Raw genomic sequence first — 22,679 nt, 5'->3', positions numbered from 1 at the left:
TATGAGCTCTGGGCCACCTCAACTCACTCCTGCTCAAGCTGCAGTGACGTTGGGACTCACCGTGGTAGCTCAAGGCATCTAGAAGTAGCCCCTATAGCCCTTGGTAGCCACGAGGGATCATCTGACTATTTCGGACCTTAGCCCAGGAACGACCTGTTCTCTGTGCTCATCTATTCCCTTCCATTCACTCTGCACGAGTGCAGAAATCGGGTTGTGAAACCCCTTTCCTCAAGGTTTATACAGGTCTTTCAAGGGTCTTTTAAAGTGTGTGCTTAAGGCATGCACAAGTTACTGGACTCAGCAAAAAATGAGGGCGTGAAATGATCTCGCCTGTGATTTGATTTATTGATTTTTTTAATGGCATTATAATAACTGCTGCTGTTCTGACAGCAATTGTGTCATCCTGCAAGACGCAACATGTACTAAATTTAGCCAATGCATTTTTTAGATTACACGGCTAAAATAAAGTCAAAAATGGAAAAGTTAAAAATATTCAGCTTTATTATGCAGTTTTGACAGTCGCTGATGTCCACTGAGTAGCTAAAAGACATCTTTTCCTGCGCATTTATGCAAAAATACAGAAAAAGGGTATAATAATACGTAGCATCAGAACTGACACTGGTGAAGAGAAACAGAAAAAGTCAAGTTCCTCTCTCTCTTTCTGCTTTTATTCATGAGATCTGATAAAATTTATTGCTCAGAGAAATAGCCATAAGGTAGCCAAATCAGCCATTAAAACAGAAAATGCTGGAGTTAAAACTGGCTAAGAAACCTCAAACCTGCTTTCCTATGCATTTTCATGATGACACTGACTTTAGTTCATGACACTCTCGTGTTATTTTTCCATAGGATTGTGACCTGCAGTGTGAATGAATCACAGAGCTCCCCAAAACAAGGAGCCTGGATCTTCTCCTCTTGCCTTCCAGGTGAGCACGTTACTTATTGCCCAAAGGCCCGTAAGAGATGATGCAAAATTCGATTGCTTGCACAACCTCATTCTAGGGGCAGAGTTAATAATAATAATTAGTAAAAAACACTTTTCCCTTGTGCTTCACATAGTAAAACGCTTCATGGGTAGTTTATCTTCAGGACAGGGCTGCGAGATGAGGAGAGATATTCTCCCATTTTACAGTTGATGTGAAAAGTGTTTGCTGATTCTGAGTGGTATCAACTGACTGTTCAAAGATATCACACACTCTTCAGAGAGAACTTTGATTATTTACGTGTTCGTGATGATGAATATTGAAGTGCTCGGATTCACAGGCACCTGGAATAGGAAGGAAAAAGGAAACAGGGTAAACTAGCTTAGGTTATTACACGATGATTTGAATGAGAGTATCCACACTGATCAGGAATGCAGCAATTCGGATTTTGCATCTTATTTTGATTAGGTGGTGAAAAATGCCAGGGAAATATCTCTTCACTGAGTTTTACAGTCTGTATATACACATATATAGTTGTTAAGCTACATGGGCTCTATGCCGTCACAGCAGTCTTGGAGCCTTTCCTAAGTGTCTCAGGTGATGCTCGCTGTGAAATGCAGGCTAGAAAGCCTGTCCTTAATTGCACACAGTGGAGAGCGCAATATATGACACCAAAGAGCCTATAAGATCTTTAGGAATTGGTTTGGGTATAAGGAGGAACGCTAAGAACTGCCATCCAATTGCTCCTCGCTCTTCAGCTGTTTTTCCCAGCAGAATTCCATGCCCACTCGTTTGATGGTGGGGATATAAAGAAGTGGTCAGCAGCCTGCAGGAGACTTTAAGGAGATCTTGCTGGGCTGTCTGAAATCCTGGGGCTTGCTGAGCCCTAATCACATGCAGCTGTGCTCAAAATCCCAGCTCCAGAAAACTGGGGAGGGAGCTAAAAGCATCACATTCATGGAGATTTGCATATGTTGGATGGATTAAAATGCTTCTTAACCCTCCAAGGTGGAATGTAAAGGGAAAAAACAGGCATGTTTGCCTAGTATGCCAGTGATTCGGAGGGCTGGGTCTCCCTTCTTGCCACCCCCAGGCAGAGGCTGGAGAGAGAGAAGAGGGAACGTTCCAGGTAAATGTTAATTAAATGTAACCTGCGTCGCGAATTGTCCCCAAAGTGATGCTCTGTGGTTGATTTTGCACCTGGAAAAGAAGAAAAACTGCTCCGTGTAAGTCACATCAAATAGTTTGAACAGTTTCAAAGTGCATGGCACTAGAAGTTGCAGTTAGATTTCTAGATTTTCTGAGATTTCTTCTAGATTTTCTTAGAAAATACAACTAAGAAACTACATGCATTTTTAGGGGCCGGAATAGCATTGCATGTTGGGTGCTTGCACTGTGATGGCTGCAATGTAGGGGTTAACAAAGATTAGACTCAACTACCCCGAGGAAGGGAGTCTCTGGTATCAATAATGTTCTTGCTGACCCACATGTGCCGTTCTCACCTGGGTAAAGTCTTTAAATTGCCATTGCAGGACTAGGAGGAGGATCTTGCTGAGCACTAAAACTCCTCAAAAAAAAAAGCTTTTGCTAAAAAGAGAGATTTTTACATTGCCAGCCTTCTTCATGGAGCCACAGTCCTTGCAATGCTCTGTGCTGAGCGCTGCCTTTCCGCTGCTTAATTAGGCTGAGCATGACTTGGACCCCTATTAAGCTGGTGGGGGCTCATTAGGGAGAGCAGGGGAACAAAGAGGACAGGGAGGACGTTTCAAAGAAAAGAAAGGGGGAAAGACGAGTGGTGACGGTCCCGTGTGAGCCCCGGGGCTCCCCTTGGCACTGCGGCACTGCTGGGAGCTGATCTGGGCTGGAACCCCGTGCGCTGGGCTTAAAAAGGGACCCAGGGCCGTGGGGCAGAGCAAGAGTGGAGCGAGCCCAGGAGCTGATGGTCAGGCAAAAGTCTTGCTTAAAAAGGGGATTTTATATTGCCAACTTTGGGGGTTTTGTTTTGTTTTTCAATATTTATGTATTTTGAAAAAAGAAAATCCTTGTAACCTCAAAAATTTGCACTTGTGGAGCTGAGACCACTTCTGAGTGTGAAGGTCCCTGGCTGGGTCACCTTCCCATGATCACTTTGCATTAGTGGTGCGAAGTGCTGGAAAAATAATCAGGGAAAAGTGTCTTGTACCTGAAACCTTTTTCTTTTTGCTGTAGGATCCTTCTGCAAGAGAAAAAAAGAAAGGCATGAATACTCCGCTGTGGAAATGCACCGTTTTTCACCCAATCTTCGGTGCGAAACCCCCCCGGCCCGTGCTCACCCTGCCAGGGCGCGCACGGAAAATGCCGCGGGATGCAGCGGGCCACGACCGAGGTGACACCGGAGCGGCTTTGGAATTGCAAGGCTTCCCGGGAAAGAGAGCCAACCTCTCCCCCCGGAGCCCCTCCTGGAAGCTGGAAACTTTTGGCTCAAGAATGCGGCAGGGTTGTCCTCCCGCTACTCCCACTCCTCCGGCACCCCTGCTCCGCGCAAGGCCCTCCCCCTGGCCAGGCTGCATTAAGCTCTACCTTTTTTTCTCTCCTTCGAGGGTGAGGGTTTTATTCCCTTCTTTTCTGCCCAGATCTCCACTAAACAAAGGAGCTCTGGGCACATCACCAGTTCCAGGACCTCAAGGTATTTAAAAAAGTTTCAGACTAAATCCTGACCCGCGTAGCTAAGAGCGGGTTTCTTTCTCTTTATCTCTAATCGCCTTTGCAATTGTTTAACTGCCTTGTTGTATTTTGTTGTGTTTGGAACATTTTTTTTTCCTAATTAATTCAATTCGGACACTTAACGGCATGGTTCTGTCCTGTCTTTCCTGACCCTCCTCCAAACTCGTAGCTCAGTTTTGAATCGGCCCCAGCGACTGATTCGCTCCCTGCTTTGCCATCGTGCCGCTCACCGACGGTGTGCGGAGGAATTTCTCCAAGCTGAAAATACTTTCGGAGTCTTTTTTCCCCCCTCCTTTTTAAAAACTCTCTCCTGATGGTGCAAATGACTTTTCCAGGCTCTCCCAGCTGGACTCGTGTTCGCGCTCTCCGCGTACGTGCCCGCGTAGCGAGCGCTGCTCCCGCTTCTCCGCAGGGAAATGGATGCATTGGGGAGCCCTTTGGGGTTAACTTCTCCGTGTAGAGGCTGGGGGCATCCCGAGGTGGAAAACTCGATGCTTTTTGGCCACCCCGTTGCCTTTTGTCCCGGGGAGGGGACCGCGGCCGGTCGCTCGCAGCCCGGCGCGCGCAGCCGAGCCGGAGCCCGCGGGGCTCCTTTGTCTCTGCTCCCAGCCCGGCCGTCCCTGTCCCGCTCTGCCTTTCCCATTCCCATCTGGAGCCTGCAAAGTCTGCGGAGCGGAGAGCTTCCCAGCTGGGACGGTGCTTTGAAAGCGGGAGGATTTTTTTTTTTTTTTTTTTGGAGGGGGGGTTTGGACACGTTTTCTGCCTTGTCTGGGCTGCTTTTTTTTGCCTGCTTTGGGGCTGGGCTGGAAAGTGCTGCTGTGTGAAGCGAGGGGGACAGTCAGGGGAGGCTCCGGGACCTCCCGGCAGGAAGGCGCTGGGCGGATATTTCCCCCCTGGGGCGGAGGGGACGGTCCCCCCCAGGGCTTTGGAGGTGAGAGGAGCTTTGTGGTCCTGCCCGGCCCGGGGTCCCCCTGATCCAGCTGGATGGGGGGGCAGCGGATGCCTGGGCAGGAGCGGGAAGGAGGGGTTGGGAATGGGAGGGCAGAGGGGGCCGGCGCGGGAGCAGAAGGGGGTCCCGCTCGGGGAGCAAGATCTTCTGCAAGCGCCTTTAGAGTCGTCCATGCAGGGTTGCCCGTGGTCCCGTGGTCTCATCCCCAAGCCCTGGTCCTGTCACCCTTGGTCACAGCCCTGGGATTCACTCAGTCCTCGTTGATGGTCACCCAAGTGCCCCATGTCCCCTTCCTCCAGTGCTGCCATATCCAGGCTGAGCTCTTCCCTTCCCCTTACCTGGGGCTGTTCTCTTTGCCACGAAAGGCTGGAGCTCTCCTTGAAACCCAGGAGAACTGGAGTGACTCAAATAAAGCTGTTCCAAAGACCAATGTGTGTCCCTCCCAAGAAAAGGAGAAGGGAACATGCCTGTCTCCTCTCCAGGAAGTTTTATGTTCATCGGGAGCAATCTACACGGACTTGCTTAGGGCAAAACGTCTTTAGAGAATGAGGATCTGTGATTTTGGCCCAAACCCTAGGTCTGGTCCTTGCCCGTGTATGGTCCAGCTCACAGCTTCATTGATGGCAGCAGAGTCTCCCAGGGAAGTGGTGGCTTCCCAGTGCTCACCCTGAGCTCTACCCCAAGGCCGGGTTCCCTGTGGCTGCTTTTGGGCAGCTCTTAGCCCCATCTCTGCCTTGATAGAGACTTTGGACCCTGCATCCCTCCTCTGTTCCACAGCTTCTCATGCTCCTCTGCTCAAGTTCTCTTCCACCATGCTTCTTGTACCCATGTTCCCTTGGATGTGCTACCAGCAGGTCTTCAACCACAAAGGCAGGAAAAAAAGGAATGCCTGGGCAGAACTGTGGCTTGGAGCTCCTCTGTTGGCTTCCAGCTCTTGGGAAAGGAAGTCTTTGGCAATGATGTGGTGGGGAAGGAGAGCATGAGTACGTTGGCTGCATGCCCGAGGAGCCAACCTCGGTGTGATGTTTATGACCTCACTGTATTAATTCTGGGGAGGGACAGGCTGGGATGAGTGATCATTTTAAAAATGTGAAAACCCTTAAGAACCCTTGTGTGTCTCTCTCTTTTTTTTCCTCCATCTCTGCTTATAGACGGGGAACGGCAGGACGGCATCTTGGCACGTAGAGGCTGCTGCCAAAACCCATCCTCCACCCAGGCAGCAGGGACCCTCCAGCTGGAAGAAGCTTTCAGGGCACCAAGGGAATCACGGAATCCGTGCCACCATGGGGGTATTATGGCTGGCAAGGTTCATGCTGGGATGTACAGCGGTTTTGTATGTGGAACAAGCCCAGGCTCAATACGAAGGGGACTTGCAGACAGACAGATTTGCAGGCTATGAGGAAAGACAGCCAGCAAACAGAGTGAGAAGAAGAGGCCAAGACACTTTACGAGGGTACGTTTAATGTTCTTTTCTATTTTATGATGCAGAACTCGGGTTAGTACCGTAGCAATAGAGACCTGCTTGCAGAATTGGCTTTTATGGATTTTCCTTGAGCTCAAGGAGTCCTGCTTGCAGGAAGAAGGCTGGGTGTTTGCATGGCTGCTGTGGGGCTTTGCACCCTCACTCCAAGGGACATTGGTCACTCCGAGGTTGGGCTTTGGGTTGCCCTCAGCTCTCTGCTACCAGCTGAGGCTCAGGAGCTCATTGCCCCTCTTGGTTGCCCTTAGAGGATGGGCTAGGTCTGGAGAGGATGTGGCTCTCTGTAATGGGCAGCTGTCTGTGTTGAGTTTCCTGCTGTGACTTATGGTGGTGGCTCCATCCATAGGCAGATGGATGCTGATGGATGATGCTCACGGACAGAGCAGGACCTGTGAGCAGCTCCATGCGTGGATGGAGACAGGGCTCAGCTCAAGAAGCCTGTGGCTTGTGCTGCAGCTTAGCTGCCTTTTCCAGCTCTCAGGATGGTCCCTGGCCCCGGCCTCAGCTCTGGGTTATTTTAAGTCTTCCTGGCTGCCGTTCTTGGAAGGAGTTCCCGTGTCGGCGGGCAGAATCGGAGCAGAACGTGTTACACGCACAACGGCCGGGCTGCGCCAAAGTCCTGCCGAGCTTCCCGGGGAACGCGTCTCGAGAGGGCCGGAATGCGATGCCCTCATCCCGGGCAGCCCAATGGGAAGTGCTGGGACTGGATCCGGAGCAATGGAGCTGCCGGGGCAGGGCCGGGGTTCTGGCTGCATCTGCTCTTGCAGTTCGGCCACTCGCTAGGGTGGTTGTGGGTTCTGAGAAGGTGGACAGTGACTGCCCTGTCGGGTCTTATCTTCTAAAAACGGGCTAAGAAAGCAGCTCTTAACTCGCTCACGGGTACGGGAGCCCCGGTGTGTCCCAGCGTGTGTGTGACCGGTAACGCTCCTCTCTTAGCATGATCATCCCTGAGATAAAAGATCCCAAATCTTTACATCCGAAGGGGGTGTAAGCCACTTCTGGAGCTCAGTGACAAAAGTTACCAGATCGTGTTGTCAAAAATGACTTGACAGCTCAAATCCTTTTAACTTTTGATGTGTCTGAAGTGTCCAAATACCAAGTACCCTTAAAAAATGCAGAGCAAATTCCCAGGTCAGAAATGTTTCTGAAAACTTTTGTCTACTTTAAAGCCTCAGACATTACCCAAGACTCAAAGCAAAACCAAATTAGAGTTGTGCAAGATCCTAGAGGCCACACTGTGAGTTTATGGTTGCGTTGGGCCTGAAGTGTCTGGTTCCCAGTCCCCTGCTGAGCATTAAGGACCACACTGCCACCTCCTTCATTTTCCCTGCTTTCCTAACACCCTCTGAAGCAGATGCTGTGGGCAGAGAGAAGGTCCCACAGGGATAAGTGCAAGCGCCGTTCAAGGAAGTCTGTGCAACTGGAAAATAAGACAATGGAAAAATCATTGTTCCTTGGCTCTTGGGAGAGCGGTCTTGTTGCAAAGGACAGAATCCTGATGGGAGCACAGGGAGAGCTGGCAAGTCCCAGGGTGGTTGGAACCTCTGCCCATGGTGCTTCCGTGCTCTGTGTCGAGTGACCCAACACTTCTCCTAGGTTTTGTGCCCAAATCTTCCCTTTGGGATTTCTAGCCCTTCGGCTAGCGAGCTCTTTCAAATCTCATTTTCCAAGCAGTGATAAAACCACTTGAGATGAGAAATCTATTGAAGAATGATGTTTTAAGGGATGTTTTACTGGGCTCAGAAAGTGGTCACAGATGTCCCCAGCTGCAATGTTGTAACTGGGCCTGGCAGCCATCTCCTGCAGAGTCCCAGACCCAGTCATTTTCTCTGTAGACTTCCCAAATGGTTTTGGTTCCTCATCCTTTTTCTGTGTATGGAAGCAATTCCAGAGAGCGCCAGTTTTGGGTCAACTTTTTTCCTGACCTGAGTTTTGCTACCTTAGCTCATCCACGTTCCTTGCTGCTGTAAAAACCAACCGTATATGATCCCCTTCTTTGAGGAAACCATCTAAGTCATCATTTTAGGATTGTTTAATCACAGACTGTTATGGTTCTTTTGTTAGTGCAGTAAATCTAAGTGAAAGTATGGGTAGGTTTGTATTTTTTTTTTGATTTTGGTATTATTTTATAGTGTAGGCATGCAAGTGACTTATCCCAGTGACAGTGAGCCCTTGAATCCTCTCTTCGGTAATGACAACTTGTCAGACACTTGAACCTCTAAATGTATTTATCTATAGAGTTTATTCTAATAGTGTTTATGACACTGTTTCAGATACTGGCTTTGGAACTGGTTTCAAAGACTTGCAACTTCTCAGAAAGATGCTCCAGCTTGAATTTAACTTTTATATGGAATATCTTTGGTGCTAATTATTTCTTTCAAGTATCTCCTGCTTCTGGGCACGTAGCACAACCTCCTGCAGCAGCAGTATGAGGGTTTCCCAGGAAAGCCCGGAGAAATCTCAGGGCATCAGAGCTTGTGTGTTAGGAGAGCAGCACAAGATACCTGCTTTCTTTTGGTGATTAGTCAAATGGTACTAATAGAAATACAGAGAATATTTTAATGTCATAGAGCTCATGGGGAGAACCTGCTTTCTAACACTGTATTGGCCCACATGAGCTCTGCAAGATAAACAATGTCTACCCCTATTGCTGTAGACAACCTGGAGTAGTGAGTGCTGGTTGGTAAAAGAGGCTTCAGCAATGCAGGAAGAAAGATTATATATTTTTGTTGGAAAATATCACTTGGAGCTCTGTTACCACCCCGATCTCCTTTAATAACGGGTAAAACATTAAATAAATGCAAAACAAACATGCCTGTGATTCACCAATGCCATTACAAATAGCAACTATTAAAGTAATATGGAGTGATAAATCACAGCCAAAGCAATGATTTAATCTGTCCTTAAACCCATTAAAGTAGAGACAATTTAAAGCGACTGTCTCCTGAAAGGAACAACACTGACAAATCCATTTACGAGGCAAGATTTGAATGGGATTATTAGTTTAATGAACTATTGAATAGTTTCCAAGAGCACGAATGTGGTTAACAAAGGGCAAGAGAAGATGATTAGTCTGCAGCCAGCTGAGCTGCAGGATGATTTCCTGTAGGTTCAGGGCTGCCTGTTTTTTCAAGCCAGAATAAAGGCTCATCTATAGCCTGAGGTTAAACACAATGAATTATGTCAAGCCCATTACTTATGAAATGGCCCCTGCAATTGAGAAGATGGATGACGAGAGGCTGTTTGGGGAAGAAAGGTGTTTGTCAGATGTCTACGGTCTCTCTGGCTTGCTCAAGAGGTGGAAAGAGGCCTGTGGGAGTTGTGGGGAATACGGGGAGCTCATTGTAGCTCTACTCTAGGCTTCTGGCATCTTCCTTTCCAGCTCCAGGCTGGAGAAGTTAGAGGAGGGACCCAGGGAATCCCACAGGAATCTCCGAACGGCACCGGAGGATTTGCTGGGATGTAGGTAGAGGCTTCACTGGCACCTAAACTTGGAGGTTCAGATGGGCCAGAAGGGAGAAGGCCAAGGCTGTGGTCCTGGCCTTCAGCTGGAGCTGGTGCTGTGGTGGTGTCCGATGGTAGAGGATGGTTGGATGTGGCAAGGACCAGCCTCACCACGTTATTGGTCCACTCTGAGATGTGTGCGGAGACAAGATGAGCTCCAGCAGCCTTTAAAGCAGAGCTGAAAGCACTGCAGTATCCCAGGCAGTTCAGCACAAAAATTATTAGCTCTCTTCTGCTTTCCTGCCCCTGGGGAATGGATTCTTGCCCCAAAACTGCTCATTCCTTCATGCTATGGCGGGCGTCAGCCCCAATCGCATTCCTGACCCAGATTGCTGAATGCTTGTGGGAAGGACGGTGCGGCCCTGGAGCACGGCATGGGGACAGGACAGGGCTCTTCTTCCCAAGGGCTAAACCAACTTGTGTTGACCCCAAGTCCTGTAGAACTAGAACACGGTGAAACCACAGCCCTGTCCCTTGTGTCTCGTGGAGCTTGCTGCTCGCCTAAGTAGTATTAACCTTCCTAATTTGACATAAAAAAGCAAATCAATCTCTAGGATGTGTGTTTCCATACACAAACGCTCTGCTCTTACCACAACCAGGTTTATTTAGGGCCAGCAGTACCTATAATTTCCTCTGCACAGTGACTTTGGTTTTCTTTTAGGAGAAACATGTGCCTTGAAGCTGCACTGTTGGCCCAAGCACCACTGTCACTGTCAGACAATTCATGATCCAGGGCCTGAATCTGCTCCTGCTATGTTCAAGGACAATGTTTTAGCTGACTCCATTCAAAAGAATAAGGCTGAAACAGCAGGCAGCAAATTGTACTCAGTGTTTCCAGCTCTGTTGCTACTCTGGGTCCAGTGAGGGGTATTGATTTCCTCCAAGCACTTGAGTCAGAGGCCTTTAAAATGCAGGAGAAGCACAGCTTTCATGTCTTACATAGAAAGAAATCATTTGTTTGACCTTGGGGATGTAGAAAAACACCTTGAAAATACACATATCCACAGAAAAGTGAGCAAACTTGAGCAACTTTAGGAGGCACTTCTCCCCTTAGACACAACAAGGAAGACTCTGTCAAGGGAGAGCATGGACAAACTCTACTTTTCTTCCCTTCTCCCACCACCTTCCTACCCTAGCACTGGTCTCCAGGCTCCAAGGCTTGTTAGATGCTCAGTGGAGGTGCAATCCGAGCGTCTGGTAGTGTGATCCAGTTCCCTCTTTAGCACATCACGACTGCTTCCAGGCCCACGTACGCCACACATGAAAACCCTGATATTTGGTCAAAAAGCCAGAGATCAAATATTACAAACCTAACAAGAACAGGAACAAAATGAAGGCGACAGATGGAGACTTCTGCCTTTGAACTCTTGTTCCCACATTTCCCTGGTGTCTTGATTTATATTGTGAAATGGTTGATCTTGGACTTCTGGTCTGGTTTCTCTTGTTATTGCCAGGAAACATGAAGGCAGGTATTGGCCTACAAGATATAGGGATTTTGTTTGGAAGCTTTAAGAACTGGATTTTTGATTTATTTAAGAATTTAAGGAGGAAAAAGGATGGAAGACTTCATATTGCTGCTTTCCAAATGAAACTGTTGTGCAGTTCCTGGCAGTCAATTGAATTTTAAATCTAAGTCTTCTCTATAATTCCTTGCTGATGTATAGGATTTAAACTTAATATTACACAGATAAGAGAAGACTTTCTTTACCATTATCCGTACAAAATATATAAAGTTCCAAATAAGAGAAAGAAAAACAACTGTTGAAAAGGCTTTATAGATGCAAACATTATTGGGCTTCAACTCAGCACCAACCAAAGTAGATGCTTCCAAAAGCTACACGGATTCTTTTGTAAGGCTTTCCTTGCCTTTTTTTTCTTCATTCCTTTTATGAAACTGAAGAATAGCTATATATTCTTTTAAAAATAATTCTTTCTCTCTCTTTAATTGTATTTTGTAGCTATACTTGCCATAGAGACAGTCTTGTGTTTCTGAAGAGGGGGATTTCTTTTTGACTCATGTTCATCTTCTAGGTCTCCATAATGGAGATAATACTTGAAAAAAATTGAGATGAAAGGTGTTTTTGGTGGGGCAGGTGTAGAAATACTTTGTGCAATTCTTTCCAAGCAAAGGAAACCTGCTTTTTTCTACTAGCAAGGTAAAAAGCAATGTGACTTCTGCTCGTTTGCTCCATGACTTTACCTGTGGCCAAGGGATCTCAGATCAGCCTGGTCAGCTGAAAAAGGGGAATGGGGCTTGGGATACAGGGATCTGCAGTCTTTGCAGGCAGCATTCCTGGGTCTGAGCTGGCCCGTTCCCACAGTACCCAGAGCTGTCTTCTGCTCTGAATTATTTTTGGAAATCCAGCCCTAAGCACTCACACAGAAAGAGTTCCAGCAAACATCAAGAAGACCTACTCCATCTCTGTTGGAGAGAAGTGATACACCAGACTGCTCATTTATAGGATAAATATAGAAAGCAGAGAAATAATCTCATGAAAATAATCCTTTTTGTCTCTTTTCTTCTTTGTTTCTGTCTTTGACCCTGTAGGAGTCATTATATATAAAGGTATTAGCCATTACCAATGAAGCATGAGGCAAGGCCATCCTGAAGTGGTTTTAGGTTTTGTTGGGCAAAGAGTGCCCAACCTCAGGGATGTGAAGCCTGCTGCAGTTTGGGTATTATTGAGTGCTATAGATAAATGAACCATCACTCAGCCCAGCAACCCATTTCGGGCTGGGAATACTCATGTATTGCCAATCTCACCCAGCAAAGGAGCTGCTGCCAGTTTTAAGGCATGTGGCTTTCCTGGTGCTAACAGAAAGCTGGCACCTCTGCACCTTTAAAAACAAAATCCTAGAACCCAAAATAAATTGCAGCCCCTGGGACTTGAACTCGTTCCTACAACCTAAACATAAGTGGGGCTGCTCTGCAAAGTAAAAGTAGGATTTCTCAAGCAGGAGAAATGAAGCACTTCCTTTGCAGGAATGACTGAATGTCCTCCCGTTAAAAACTGGATATTTCTCCCTTTGTGTATTTATTTCTGATAGGAAGAGCTGTTTTCTCCGGTGGCATTGCTCTATTTTGCATTTGCAAACTACTGCTCAAGCTCTATTACTGCATGAACATGCAGAGCCCTGGGGAAGTAGATAGTGCATACAGCATGATCCTCAGCTTGTAAAACAAAATGCTCTAGGAAATACTGCTTTCTGCTGAGCATTTCAGGGGGTTGATGAGCCAAGATCTTAGTGGACACATATAGGCTAAGGATCCAAGATATATTCAAAAAAAATCTGTTCTTGTGCTATGAGGCAATACCAAAATCTTGTTGGTTGAAGATGGTCAGAGTAGGCACAGATTATGGACTCATGTGATCCGTTCTACGGGGAGCAGTGGGCAGTCAAGGCTTGCTAAGGGCCAGCACCACCTTCACTGGCTCCAACATTTCCCAGATGAATGTCTGGCAGTGTCCGATGAGGCTTCTCCACAGGGAAAGGTGCCAGGTGTGTGTCCTGCAAACAGGATCATTCCAGAAGGCCTAGGAGAACTCCTTTTCACAGCCTATCTTCTTTTAGTCACTCCTTTTAATGCTCTGGGGCTGCCCTTGTCTGCATTTTTATTTTTATTTCTATTTTTATTAAGGCAACACTTGCCATGGGCACGTCCCTCGGTGGGGACACGCAGCTGAGCTCCGTGTTTTTGGCAGGGCTCTTCTTGGGAAGGGACAGGGGACAAGGGTCTGCCCTCAGCTGGGGTACACAGAGCAGTCTGCTCTCCCAAATGAAGCCCAGGCTTTTGGTGGTTGCTACCCAAACTAGAGCCATGGGGAGATCAGGGTCAACTTGAGATGCCTAAAAGCCACTAGAGAGAAGTCTGTGTCTTGTTGCTTCCAGATATACTTTTCCTTTTAAGTATATCCAAAGGATAGACAGTTGACATCAGAGTTTCAGGGTGTTTTGGTGGGAGGTGAGGCTTCATTTTGGTAGAACAGTGACCTGAATACCACTGTCTGTAGATCTTTAATGGAGATGCTCCAACTTGAGTTTGCAAGCAGGAGCCCCAGGTGGATGGAGGGTGAGGACAGCTCACACCTGGGCCTCTGAAAAAGGCCCAAATGGGGATTGGTCTCAGCTGTGGTTTCCTCCCAGTTGCCATCTGCCAGCAGCAGAGCTCTTACAAACCTGCAGGGAAACCAAGAGGGAATGTTCCCTGGAAAATAGAATGAAGTGCTTGGTGTAATTGGAGGCTAGGGATGATATGCCAAGTTTGTTTGCAGGGTTGATTCTGCAAAACTATGTGGATTATTTCCTTTGCTTTTCCAAGAGAAAATTAGAATGATGTAACAGTCTGTGGAGGTGCAACTGGGGGAAGAGACTTTCCAATCTGGGGACTCTTCTACTGAGTAAGCAGAGCCTTGAAAAGATCTGATGGCTGGAGGTAGAAGTGGGATAAACTTGGGCCTGCTCCCCTCAAAAGCATATGCTTTTGATGCAAGGATAATTCCTCACTAGAAAGCTTTACCTACATGTACCCTGGTGATTTTAGGTCAAATGCTGCTGCTTTTTTAAAAGATGTGATTCCTCACGGCTTTTATGAAAGAGGTTTGTGATTTGGTGACCAGGGTCAATAAACAGTGTCGGATGTTGCTTGGGTTTGTGGTTTTCATGGTTTTGTTCAGCAGTTTTTCTTGGAAAGCTGCAGCTGGCTTGGGGATGTGCAGCATGATGCACTGGGGTGAAAATGCTGTGCTGAAGTGTATACCTGGGCAGGATCTCTTCCTTCTTTAATTATTTTGTTGGTTTAATCAATCAAATGAATTGAAGACCATGACTGGTCTGCCTGTATGACAGGTTGGAGTGTGCCACTTGCATTGATGATTTTTAAAGACTTCCCATATAACTCCTGATCCTCAACACTCTCACAAAGCTGCTGAAATAACTTATGGTGGCTTCTTTTGGTGAGAATTAGAAAACGTGGCCTGTTTAGACTTAGAGTGAAGGAGAAGAATTTGTCTAAGAAATGTCATGCAAGAGGCTGTGTTCTCATCCAGCAGTGATATGTGGTGGATTCATCCAATGTACGGCACAGAAACGGAGGAAAAAATTGTTTTTAATTTTCAGACCCAATGTTTGTGGCTCAAGGTTTCACTCCTACTGCTGCCCGGGCTGGAAAACGCTGCCTGGAGGGAACCAATGCATCGTCCGTGAGTATCGATTTTCTTGTTAAGGGACCAAGTGAACTAAGTGCCACGTGGGAAGGAATCAGCATCTCACACTGGAGGAGATGACAAAACATTTCATAACCCACTGAAACAGGAGCAGTTGTTGTCGGCAGGTCTCATCTCTTGATTAAAACATTGTGGTTACAATTGGGCCTGTTGAATGTGTGGCCTTTTATCTGCTGCCAAATTGCCACTGTGTTCCTTGGGGCTTGACAGCTTGTGCTCCTGTTTTAGAAGACCAGCCTACAAAAAAAAGCTATCGGTGACTTCTGAGAAAGTTATTTTGGAGCTTCTTTTGTAGGTAAAATGATTTACTTAGTTGACAGTTAGGTGCTGACATTGCAAATGTGTTGCCTTGAGAAGGTGCCTGCTTGAGGGACTCTGCATCTTCCCGTGAATGACCTGTTTTTAAAGCAGGATGATGATTTAGGTGGATCACACCTTTGTTTCCATAGGTAGCTCTTCTTATTTGGAGCAGAGCTTGCTTTTACTAAGAAGTACCGAGCGCCTGTAAAATCCATTAAGGTGGATAGGACCTGAAGCTGGTGATTCCCATTTCTCCAGGGCATAGACATGAGCTATGGGGAGATAGATGAGTCTCCCCTTTGGAGGATGCTTCCATGGGAAATAAAAGTCAACACAAGGGTCAACAAATATGATCCTCCTCACTGAAGACAATATAGATAATTGCCCCTGGATTTGAATATTTTACTCGCCTGAAAAATAGGTGCTCAGTGGCACGTGGGGTTAGTGACATCCTACTGATTTCCTCCTACCTGTGAAATGTGCCATCTGGACTCCCTATCCCCAGGGAACCAATACTGTAACTGCATTTAGGAAGCACACAGAGATGAGATGCTTTCACGGAGAGCTTTGTAGTAAGATCTGTGCTTACACAGGTGGAGGAGTTCTGCCAGCTCTGCTCTTGGCTCCCCTGGCACAGGAAGGGGAAGAGATTAGCAGGGGTCCCAGCCAAGAAGCAGGGGCTGATACGAAGGCATCATTCCAAGGCATCACTTAGTGCTTTGGGCTCAACCTGGCGTGTTGCATCTGAGCAGCTGTGAGATTTGTTCAGCCCTGTTTCGGGCTGAGGAACACTTCATGGCAGCACAAAAATTGCCAGGAAAAGAGCAACCTGATGCAGTGGAAAGGTCACTTGTCTCTGCTAAGACACGTTCAAAGCAGGCAGGAATAGGGACATGTGTCACCCCTTCCCCATCCTCTGCTGGGGGGAAAATGCAATGTGCTAAAAGGACTTGCTGTAATCTGTGATTAAAGGAAGATGTCTCCAGAAACTCGCTCCTTGTGTAAGAGCGGGTCCTTCTCATGATTGCTCTGCCCAAGCTGAGCTCTTCAAGGGGTTTCCCCACCTCTAGGGTTCTTCTTAGAAATAAGTGAATTAATTCCCTTTTGGCCATCAAAACCATGATGTGAGCAAGCTCACAATGTAGCATGTTGTGTTAATCATTGTCTCCTTCTCTTCCTTCAGCAATTTGCAGGAATTCTTGTGGTGATGGGTTTTGTTCAAGGCCAAACATGTGCACGTGCTCCAATGGACAACTTTCTCCCAACTGTGGTTCAGCTGGAGGTAAGAGAATATCATTGTTGACTTTTTTCCTTCTTCTTCAAAAGTTATTTGCCCTCTTAAAAAATCTGTAGTCACAATGAAAGGCAATGAAAATCTCTTTGCTTCCCCAAAATACTGTGGGTTTGGGGAACCAAGCTAGGATCTCAATTGGGCGGTACTTTTCATTTTGAATCGTGCTTTTACTGGAAGGTTCCTCATTGCCTGTGTGCCCAGAGAACTGGTAACGTGCCTGCAATTCCCTGGGAGAAGGTTGAATAAGAACCATGAACGCAGACCACATCCTGGGCTGGGTTAGGAGTGTTGTGCCCCAAAAAATCAAAGGAAGATGTTGCCCCCTCTGCTTCTCACTATGAAGATCTGGGCCAGAACATAGCTCTGGGGCTCCAGTTTAAGAAACCTGAGGAGAAACCAGAGAGAAATCAGCCTCAGGAAACAAAATGGTGAGGGCTTGATGCACATGTCCTCTAGAAGGACTTTAGGAAGTTTTTTAATGTCTTAGATGACCATAGCTTGAGACAAAGAACTCTTCCCCCTTGCTACCCATCTGCAAGCAAGTCACTGCTAACAAAGTGACTCCCAGGCATCCTAGTCCCCTCCAAACTCCAACCCACATCCAGGGTGTGACTCGAGGAAGGAAATTCCCTGAATTTGCTTCCAAAGTGCCACGTTGTGCTCCAGCCCCACAGATGTCCCCAGACAGCGCTCAGCTCGGGAGCCTCTGCGTGCCACCACTCTGCAAGGCCGCCCAGCGCTTGGCTGGAAGGAAGGTGCTGGAGTCACCGAAGTTTCTGGAGTGAGGGTCCATATGTTAGCAATCAGGCAGGAATGCAAGGAATGCTGAAGGCAGTATATACGTTTGGGCATGGGGCTGGCAGTCCCCTGAGCCTGGGGGGAATTTCAGCCCCTCTGCAGGGGCTTCATCAAATCTGGTGTTCATTCAGGGCATGTTTGGCTCAAGAATGCTTCAGGGAGGTAAAGCAGGCAAGTTGTGCATTCCAGAGGCAATAAAAGCCACTCTGCTCTCTCTGTCATAACAAAGAGTTGGGTCTCTTACTTGAAGGAGTAAAGAGATTTTAGGAGTAATTTGCAAGTGACTGTTTAGTTAGTAGTAGTCAGTGAGCAAGCAGGAAACCTGTCTGCAAAATCTGCTACTGAAGGGCTAGCAGAACAGCTGCAAATGCTGATCCTTTCAAATAAAATTAGAATTAGTCCAACACAATCATGGCAAAAGTTAACTAGGGGGAGGTACCATTCTTTTTTTTCTTAGAGCTTTGTTCTCTGCTGCCCTGGAAAAGCCTTACAAAGCATAAAGCCTCTAAATTCTTGGATGAAAGATGTTCTTCTGCCTTGTATATGTACAGGGGCTTCTAACAGGCTCTTCACTGCTGGTCTTGGAGATAAGTCAGATGGTGATGGGACCTCAGGGCCTATGGCAGAAGTAAGAAATGGGAGCAGCCCTAAGCAGATCTAGTAACAATCTTTGCAAATTAGCTGGGAAAGCTGCGAATGATCAGGGCTCCTATGTGAAAACCCTGGACTCCCAAGACTTCTCAGGTTCATTAAACCTGAGCTCTTGCTGGCTGTGTTGACCCCAAGGCATGGGGAAGACAAACAGATGGACAGCACTGATGGACAGACACTTCCAACTCCTCATTTTGTTGGGGCTAGGCAGCCCTCTCAGATTTGCTGAGATTTTCTGCATCGATTAATTGTAGCAAGCAGTGTAGGGTGAGAATGTGATGGAGATGGTACCGTTTCCTATGCTGGTCCTGTGCCTGACAATGTGGGCCATGCTTTAAAGTGTCCAACATTAGTGCCTTAATGATTCCTTCATCTAAACTTAGCCCAATCTCTGGCTGCAGAGCAGTGGGAATGGTAAATGTCATGATTCCATTCCTTTCCAGTATGGCTTGACTGAATCAATACACAAAATGTGCTGAATCCCTTGAATGCAAAGGGCTGAGATTTCTTGTTCCTCTCCTCTATCGTTCAGGCTTCCTATTAACAAGGCATGAACCATATAATTACCTCTGTTGGCCACTGCTGAGTCCTGTTATCCTTCGGGCAGAAATTTCACTTGTAATGGCCCCAAATCTCTCCTGTTTGAAGCTGGGCAGCCGTTCATGGATGCAGGCTCCAGCTCCACCTTTTTCGGGATGCCAAGTCACGGCCCTCCTGGCCCAGGCACATGCAGGAGCTGTGCTGGGCTGCTGGAGTCTCACAGTTTTCACATAACTTCTTATAGCCTCAAGTGCTTGCAATTGGAATTGTCGCATCTTACAAGGGGGGAATGCATCATTCCAGGCTTTGCAGTGAAGAATGAAAATGGTTTGACCTGTGTTTGCGACTCAGTGTTGAGTAGTGAACTATTTAATAGCACATTTCTTAAGCACAGAGTAGCGATGAATCGATTAAAAGCAGCCCTGGATTTTGTCTCCGTCACTGCAACTCTGGGGGAATTATATCCCAGGAACAGTACAAGCCTTTAAATGCCCCATGGTTGATACCCCATCGAGTCTCTCCATGTGCAAATACTTGATTCCCATCACGGACAACTTGTTGCATCTTCTTGTAACATTGCCCTGCTTTCCTCCCCAGTCCAAACCTGCAGTGTGAGATGCATGAACGGTGGGAGCTGCAACGAGGAGTCTTGTCTCTGCCAGAAGGGCTACACTGGAACCTACTGTGGGCAGCGTAAGTACTGCAGCATCTGCTCCGTGTCCTCCCAGCACTGCGTGGGGTGAGCAAGAGAACCACGTTTTGCAGCCTGATGGATGCAGAGCCCAGCTTTGCTTCAGGCATGTGGAATAAATGGCCAGCTAGTATCTTCTCCTCACGTTCCACTGTCTTCGTGTTCTCCTCTCCTTGGATTTGAACATGGTTTTGCCTTTGTGCAATTTTTTATTGGTGGTCTTTCATCTTGGTCTTGACAAGTACGTGTTACTTCTAACCTGAGAGGATTTCCTGTATTCTGGAAGCTCAAATGAAATAAGAGTCTAAAGCCCCTTTACAAGTGGACTCTCTGATTAAAAAAAAGAAAAAAAAAAAAGAAAAAGAAAAAATCATTTTTCTGGTTAAAAAATTCCATGTTTTTCTTTGTATGTTCATTACATGCAAAGCCCTACAAAGTAGCCAATATTCCAAGTCACAGATAGCAGAAATCCACTAACTTCTTCTCTTTTGGAACAGCTGTGTGTGAAAATGGATGTCAGAACGGAGGCCGATGCATTGGGCCCAACCGCTGTGCTTGTGTCTACGGGTTCACTGGCCCCCAGTGCGAGAGAGGTAAGGAATGGGTTTTCTTGATGTTATCACTGGCAAAGGAATGCGAGTTGTGTATGAATTTCTACTGAGTTCCTCTGCGTGATTATATGGCTTTTAACTGTATCATTATGCTAGAAATGTTCTTCGAGACCCCTGTCATTAAGGGTGCAGGTGTAAAAGGGGCTGGTGGCTCTGCCTTCAGTGTCTCCAGAACCTCCTTATTCCACATGTGGCTCCTTGTAGCTGTTGCACATGAATAAATTCCTGTGCTGAGTCCAAAAAGGGTGATTTTCTCTAGGTTGTTTCCATGTTTCTAGTCTTGATAACCTGGGAGTGGTTTAGAAATGCCAGTAAAGACTTTTCTGTGGGATCCTCCTAAGGGAATGCGATGCCATCAGGCCCTTCCTAAACACTAATAGAGTGAGGATAGGGAAAAGAAATATATGTTGAAATCATGCAGCTGCCAGCTAATTTTGGTGCCCATCATGAGCTTCACTGAACCCCAGCATTCACTGATGTAGCTCAGCACTGCAAGGACTTCTCTGTGTGTTAACTGCAGCTCCTGTGCAGAAAATAATGTCTCAGGAATTAGGGCCACAGACATCTAGAGAACACACACAAAATGCCAGTTTAATGACCTGGTCAGCTCTGTCAGACGGGAATACAGCTCCTCATACTCGGCTCCCACATCTGCAGGACTATCCAGTTATTTCACAGAATCACAGATCTATTAAGGTTGGCAGGGACCTCTGGCCCTCACCTGGTGCAATTCCTCCCTGTTCAAGCCAGGTTGTCTGGAAAAGGTTGCCCAGGACCCTGTCCTTTTACTGTGAAGTATCCAATTCTTGCAGCAACTCAATTAATTCCCTGAATTTGGCCTGTCCTGTGTACTACAGGAAACAACTCCTCTGGAGCAAAGGAAGCAAATAACATCAGATATCAAAAAGTAAGCTATTGATGCTACCAATGCTAGCAAATGATTTTCAAGTGAATGTGGATCTGAAATCCCAAATTCCTACTTTGCAAAATTATTTTTACAATTTATTTCTTGAAAAACAAAGAAAAATATAGCCAGAATTTAAAGTTTTCCATGAAACAGCTTTTATTTTAGTTAAAAAAAATCAGAAGGAAATATTAGCTAGCGCTATTTATTGTAAACCTCACACAGTTCAGGGCCAGCTACTCATCCAGGATGAATTGAAACAGCTCCATGAAAAACCACAGCTTTTCAGCAGCAGGAATACGGCTCAGGAGCATGTAGCTTTGCTGCATTTTACTCGGCCATCATGCACTGCGTGGCTGAATCAAATTTACCTTTTGGCAGCGTGGTTATGACTGAGGCTCTGATTCTGAGACATGGAATTTCGACCTTTCCTGTTGGCTTGGATGGACATCTCATGACACTATTCTGATATGATGCTTGGCAAGGCTCAGACTGGCACAGAAGTAAAACTGAAACACCAAGTAAATGTCTAAACTCCCCAAATTTGCATCAAATTGCACTGGAAATATTCTAGCTTTCTAGACTCCTACTTTTCTGGAATGGGACTAATTTCGTTTAACTCCCTGTTCAAGGATTGGACTGTGCTGCCTTTAATGGCTTTTTACACTCCAGGGGTTAATGGGAACATGATCCAGAGGGTGAGATGGGAATAGCAGTTGGTTTCCTCTAGCCCGGGCACCAGTCTGTCCTGCCGGAATAGCAGCCAGCAGGAAGATGCAGAACCCAAGAGTTGTCCAATGCTCCCTGGGTTGCAAAAGTATCTATTGAGTTTTATTGCCCTTTAAAAGGCTCCCTCTCTGTTTTGAGCCTCCCATTACTGGGTTCAGATATGCGAAATTTCATCTAAATCCTCCATATACATGTATAGAAGCAATATTACATTTTCTCATTCTCCTCCTTTTTATTGTGCTGCAAACATGGATCTTGGTGGAGCATTTATGTCTGTGTATATATATTTTAATCACCCTCCCTGCTTTTCATGTGTGCACACACAGAGGTCTATTGCTTTAGTTGCAGATGCATGACAAGAGTCCCCTTGCTCACAGATATTTGAAATATTGAGACTCATACATTGATACAGACAGTGACTATATTTGAAAAGATACCTGGAAATTTCTTAAGGAAATTTCTGGATACACTGAAGGTAGGAGGGACTGAAAATCCCAACTGAGATTCCCCTGCCTGAATGGTAGGAGCCAGAGGAGGCAGGAGCGGCAGGGAATGAAGGGGATTGAGCAGGGGCAGACTTTGGAGACATCCTGTATAAAATTCTTTAAATAAAGCGAGCATTTTTACAAAGCCTTTAGAGATTTGGGTTGGTCCAGACTTGTACTAAGAGACAAAACAAGCTCTCCAGCTGTGTATACACAGGTCTTCCCTGCCAAGACAAACAGAGCTTGCTTTCCTAAGAGATATTAAAAGTTACGCTTTTCAAAGAGGCTTCTGGCTGGGTTGTGTGCGAGTTTGCAGCCAGGTGAGGTGGTTGGGACTGACCTAGTGGCAGGCATTAATGTGGCAAGGAAGATCTTAACCCTTCCATGGAGAAACAGAGCTCCAGGCCCCTCAGCGGGTGTATTAAGAGGCAGTCCGTGAGCACCAGACTTGCTGGAGACGTGCTCGCCGTGGAGTTTTTGTGCGTTTTCTCCATTTTAAGCATTCTTCATATTTGTAAGTGTTCTTCAAGGTTGCCAGTAACGGGATACTCCAGTAGCAGGCTTGGAAGCAACATGGCTCCTCCATAGCTCTCAGTTTAACTCTTCGTTTCTTTCCTAAAAACTTTTCTGAAGGATTAATTGAAAGCAGAGCCTGAAACCTACCGGGTTTGTGTGTAGGAATTCCAGTCTTCACCCCAAGGCTCTGTAGCGATGTTCTTGTAGCAGGGCTGGATATATGGTGGAGCGCTCTGGAAAGTCTTCTGGTTCCTGCAAGAACCCCAGCTTGTCGTTCTTGTTGGAGTGCCAGACCAGGTTGTCTCATCTTTATGCCTTTACAATCTATAAATTCCCCAACTTTAGCAGTGTGAAGATGGTTGTCTGCAGTTTTTTT

General features: G+C 46.5%; 1 protein-coding gene across 1 annotated transcript in view; it reads left to right on the top strand.

Moving 5' to 3' along the window:
• The first annotated feature begins 3,529 nt into the window (after positions 1–3,529).
• Positions 3,530–22,679, top strand: part of FBN3 (fibrillin 3) — a 66,477-nt gene continuing 47,327 nt past the window's right edge. The window contains exons 1-6 of the mRNA XM_088527079.1: positions 3,530–3,588; positions 5,727–6,028; positions 14,678–14,760; positions 16,268–16,366; positions 18,965–19,060; positions 19,556–19,651. Of these exons, the coding sequence (XP_088383205.1) occupies positions 5,859–6,028; positions 14,678–14,760; positions 16,268–16,366; positions 18,965–19,060; positions 19,556–19,651 (544 nt within the window). The 5' untranslated portion in view covers positions 3,530–3,588; positions 5,727–5,858. The remainder of the gene's footprint in view (positions 3,589–5,726; positions 6,029–14,677; positions 14,761–16,267; positions 16,367–18,964; positions 19,061–19,555; positions 19,652–22,679) is intronic.

The sequence above is a fragment of the Tinamus guttatus genome, unplaced genomic scaffold (genome assembly GCF_059628265.1).
Source record: "Tinamus guttatus ecotype Peru unplaced genomic scaffold, ASM5962826v1 Tinamus_guttatus_pri_ptg000261l, whole genome shotgun sequence".
Lineage (NCBI taxonomy): Eukaryota > Metazoa > Chordata > Aves > Tinamiformes > Tinamidae > Tinamus > Tinamus guttatus.
This window is presented reverse-complemented; position numbering and strand designations above follow the sequence as displayed.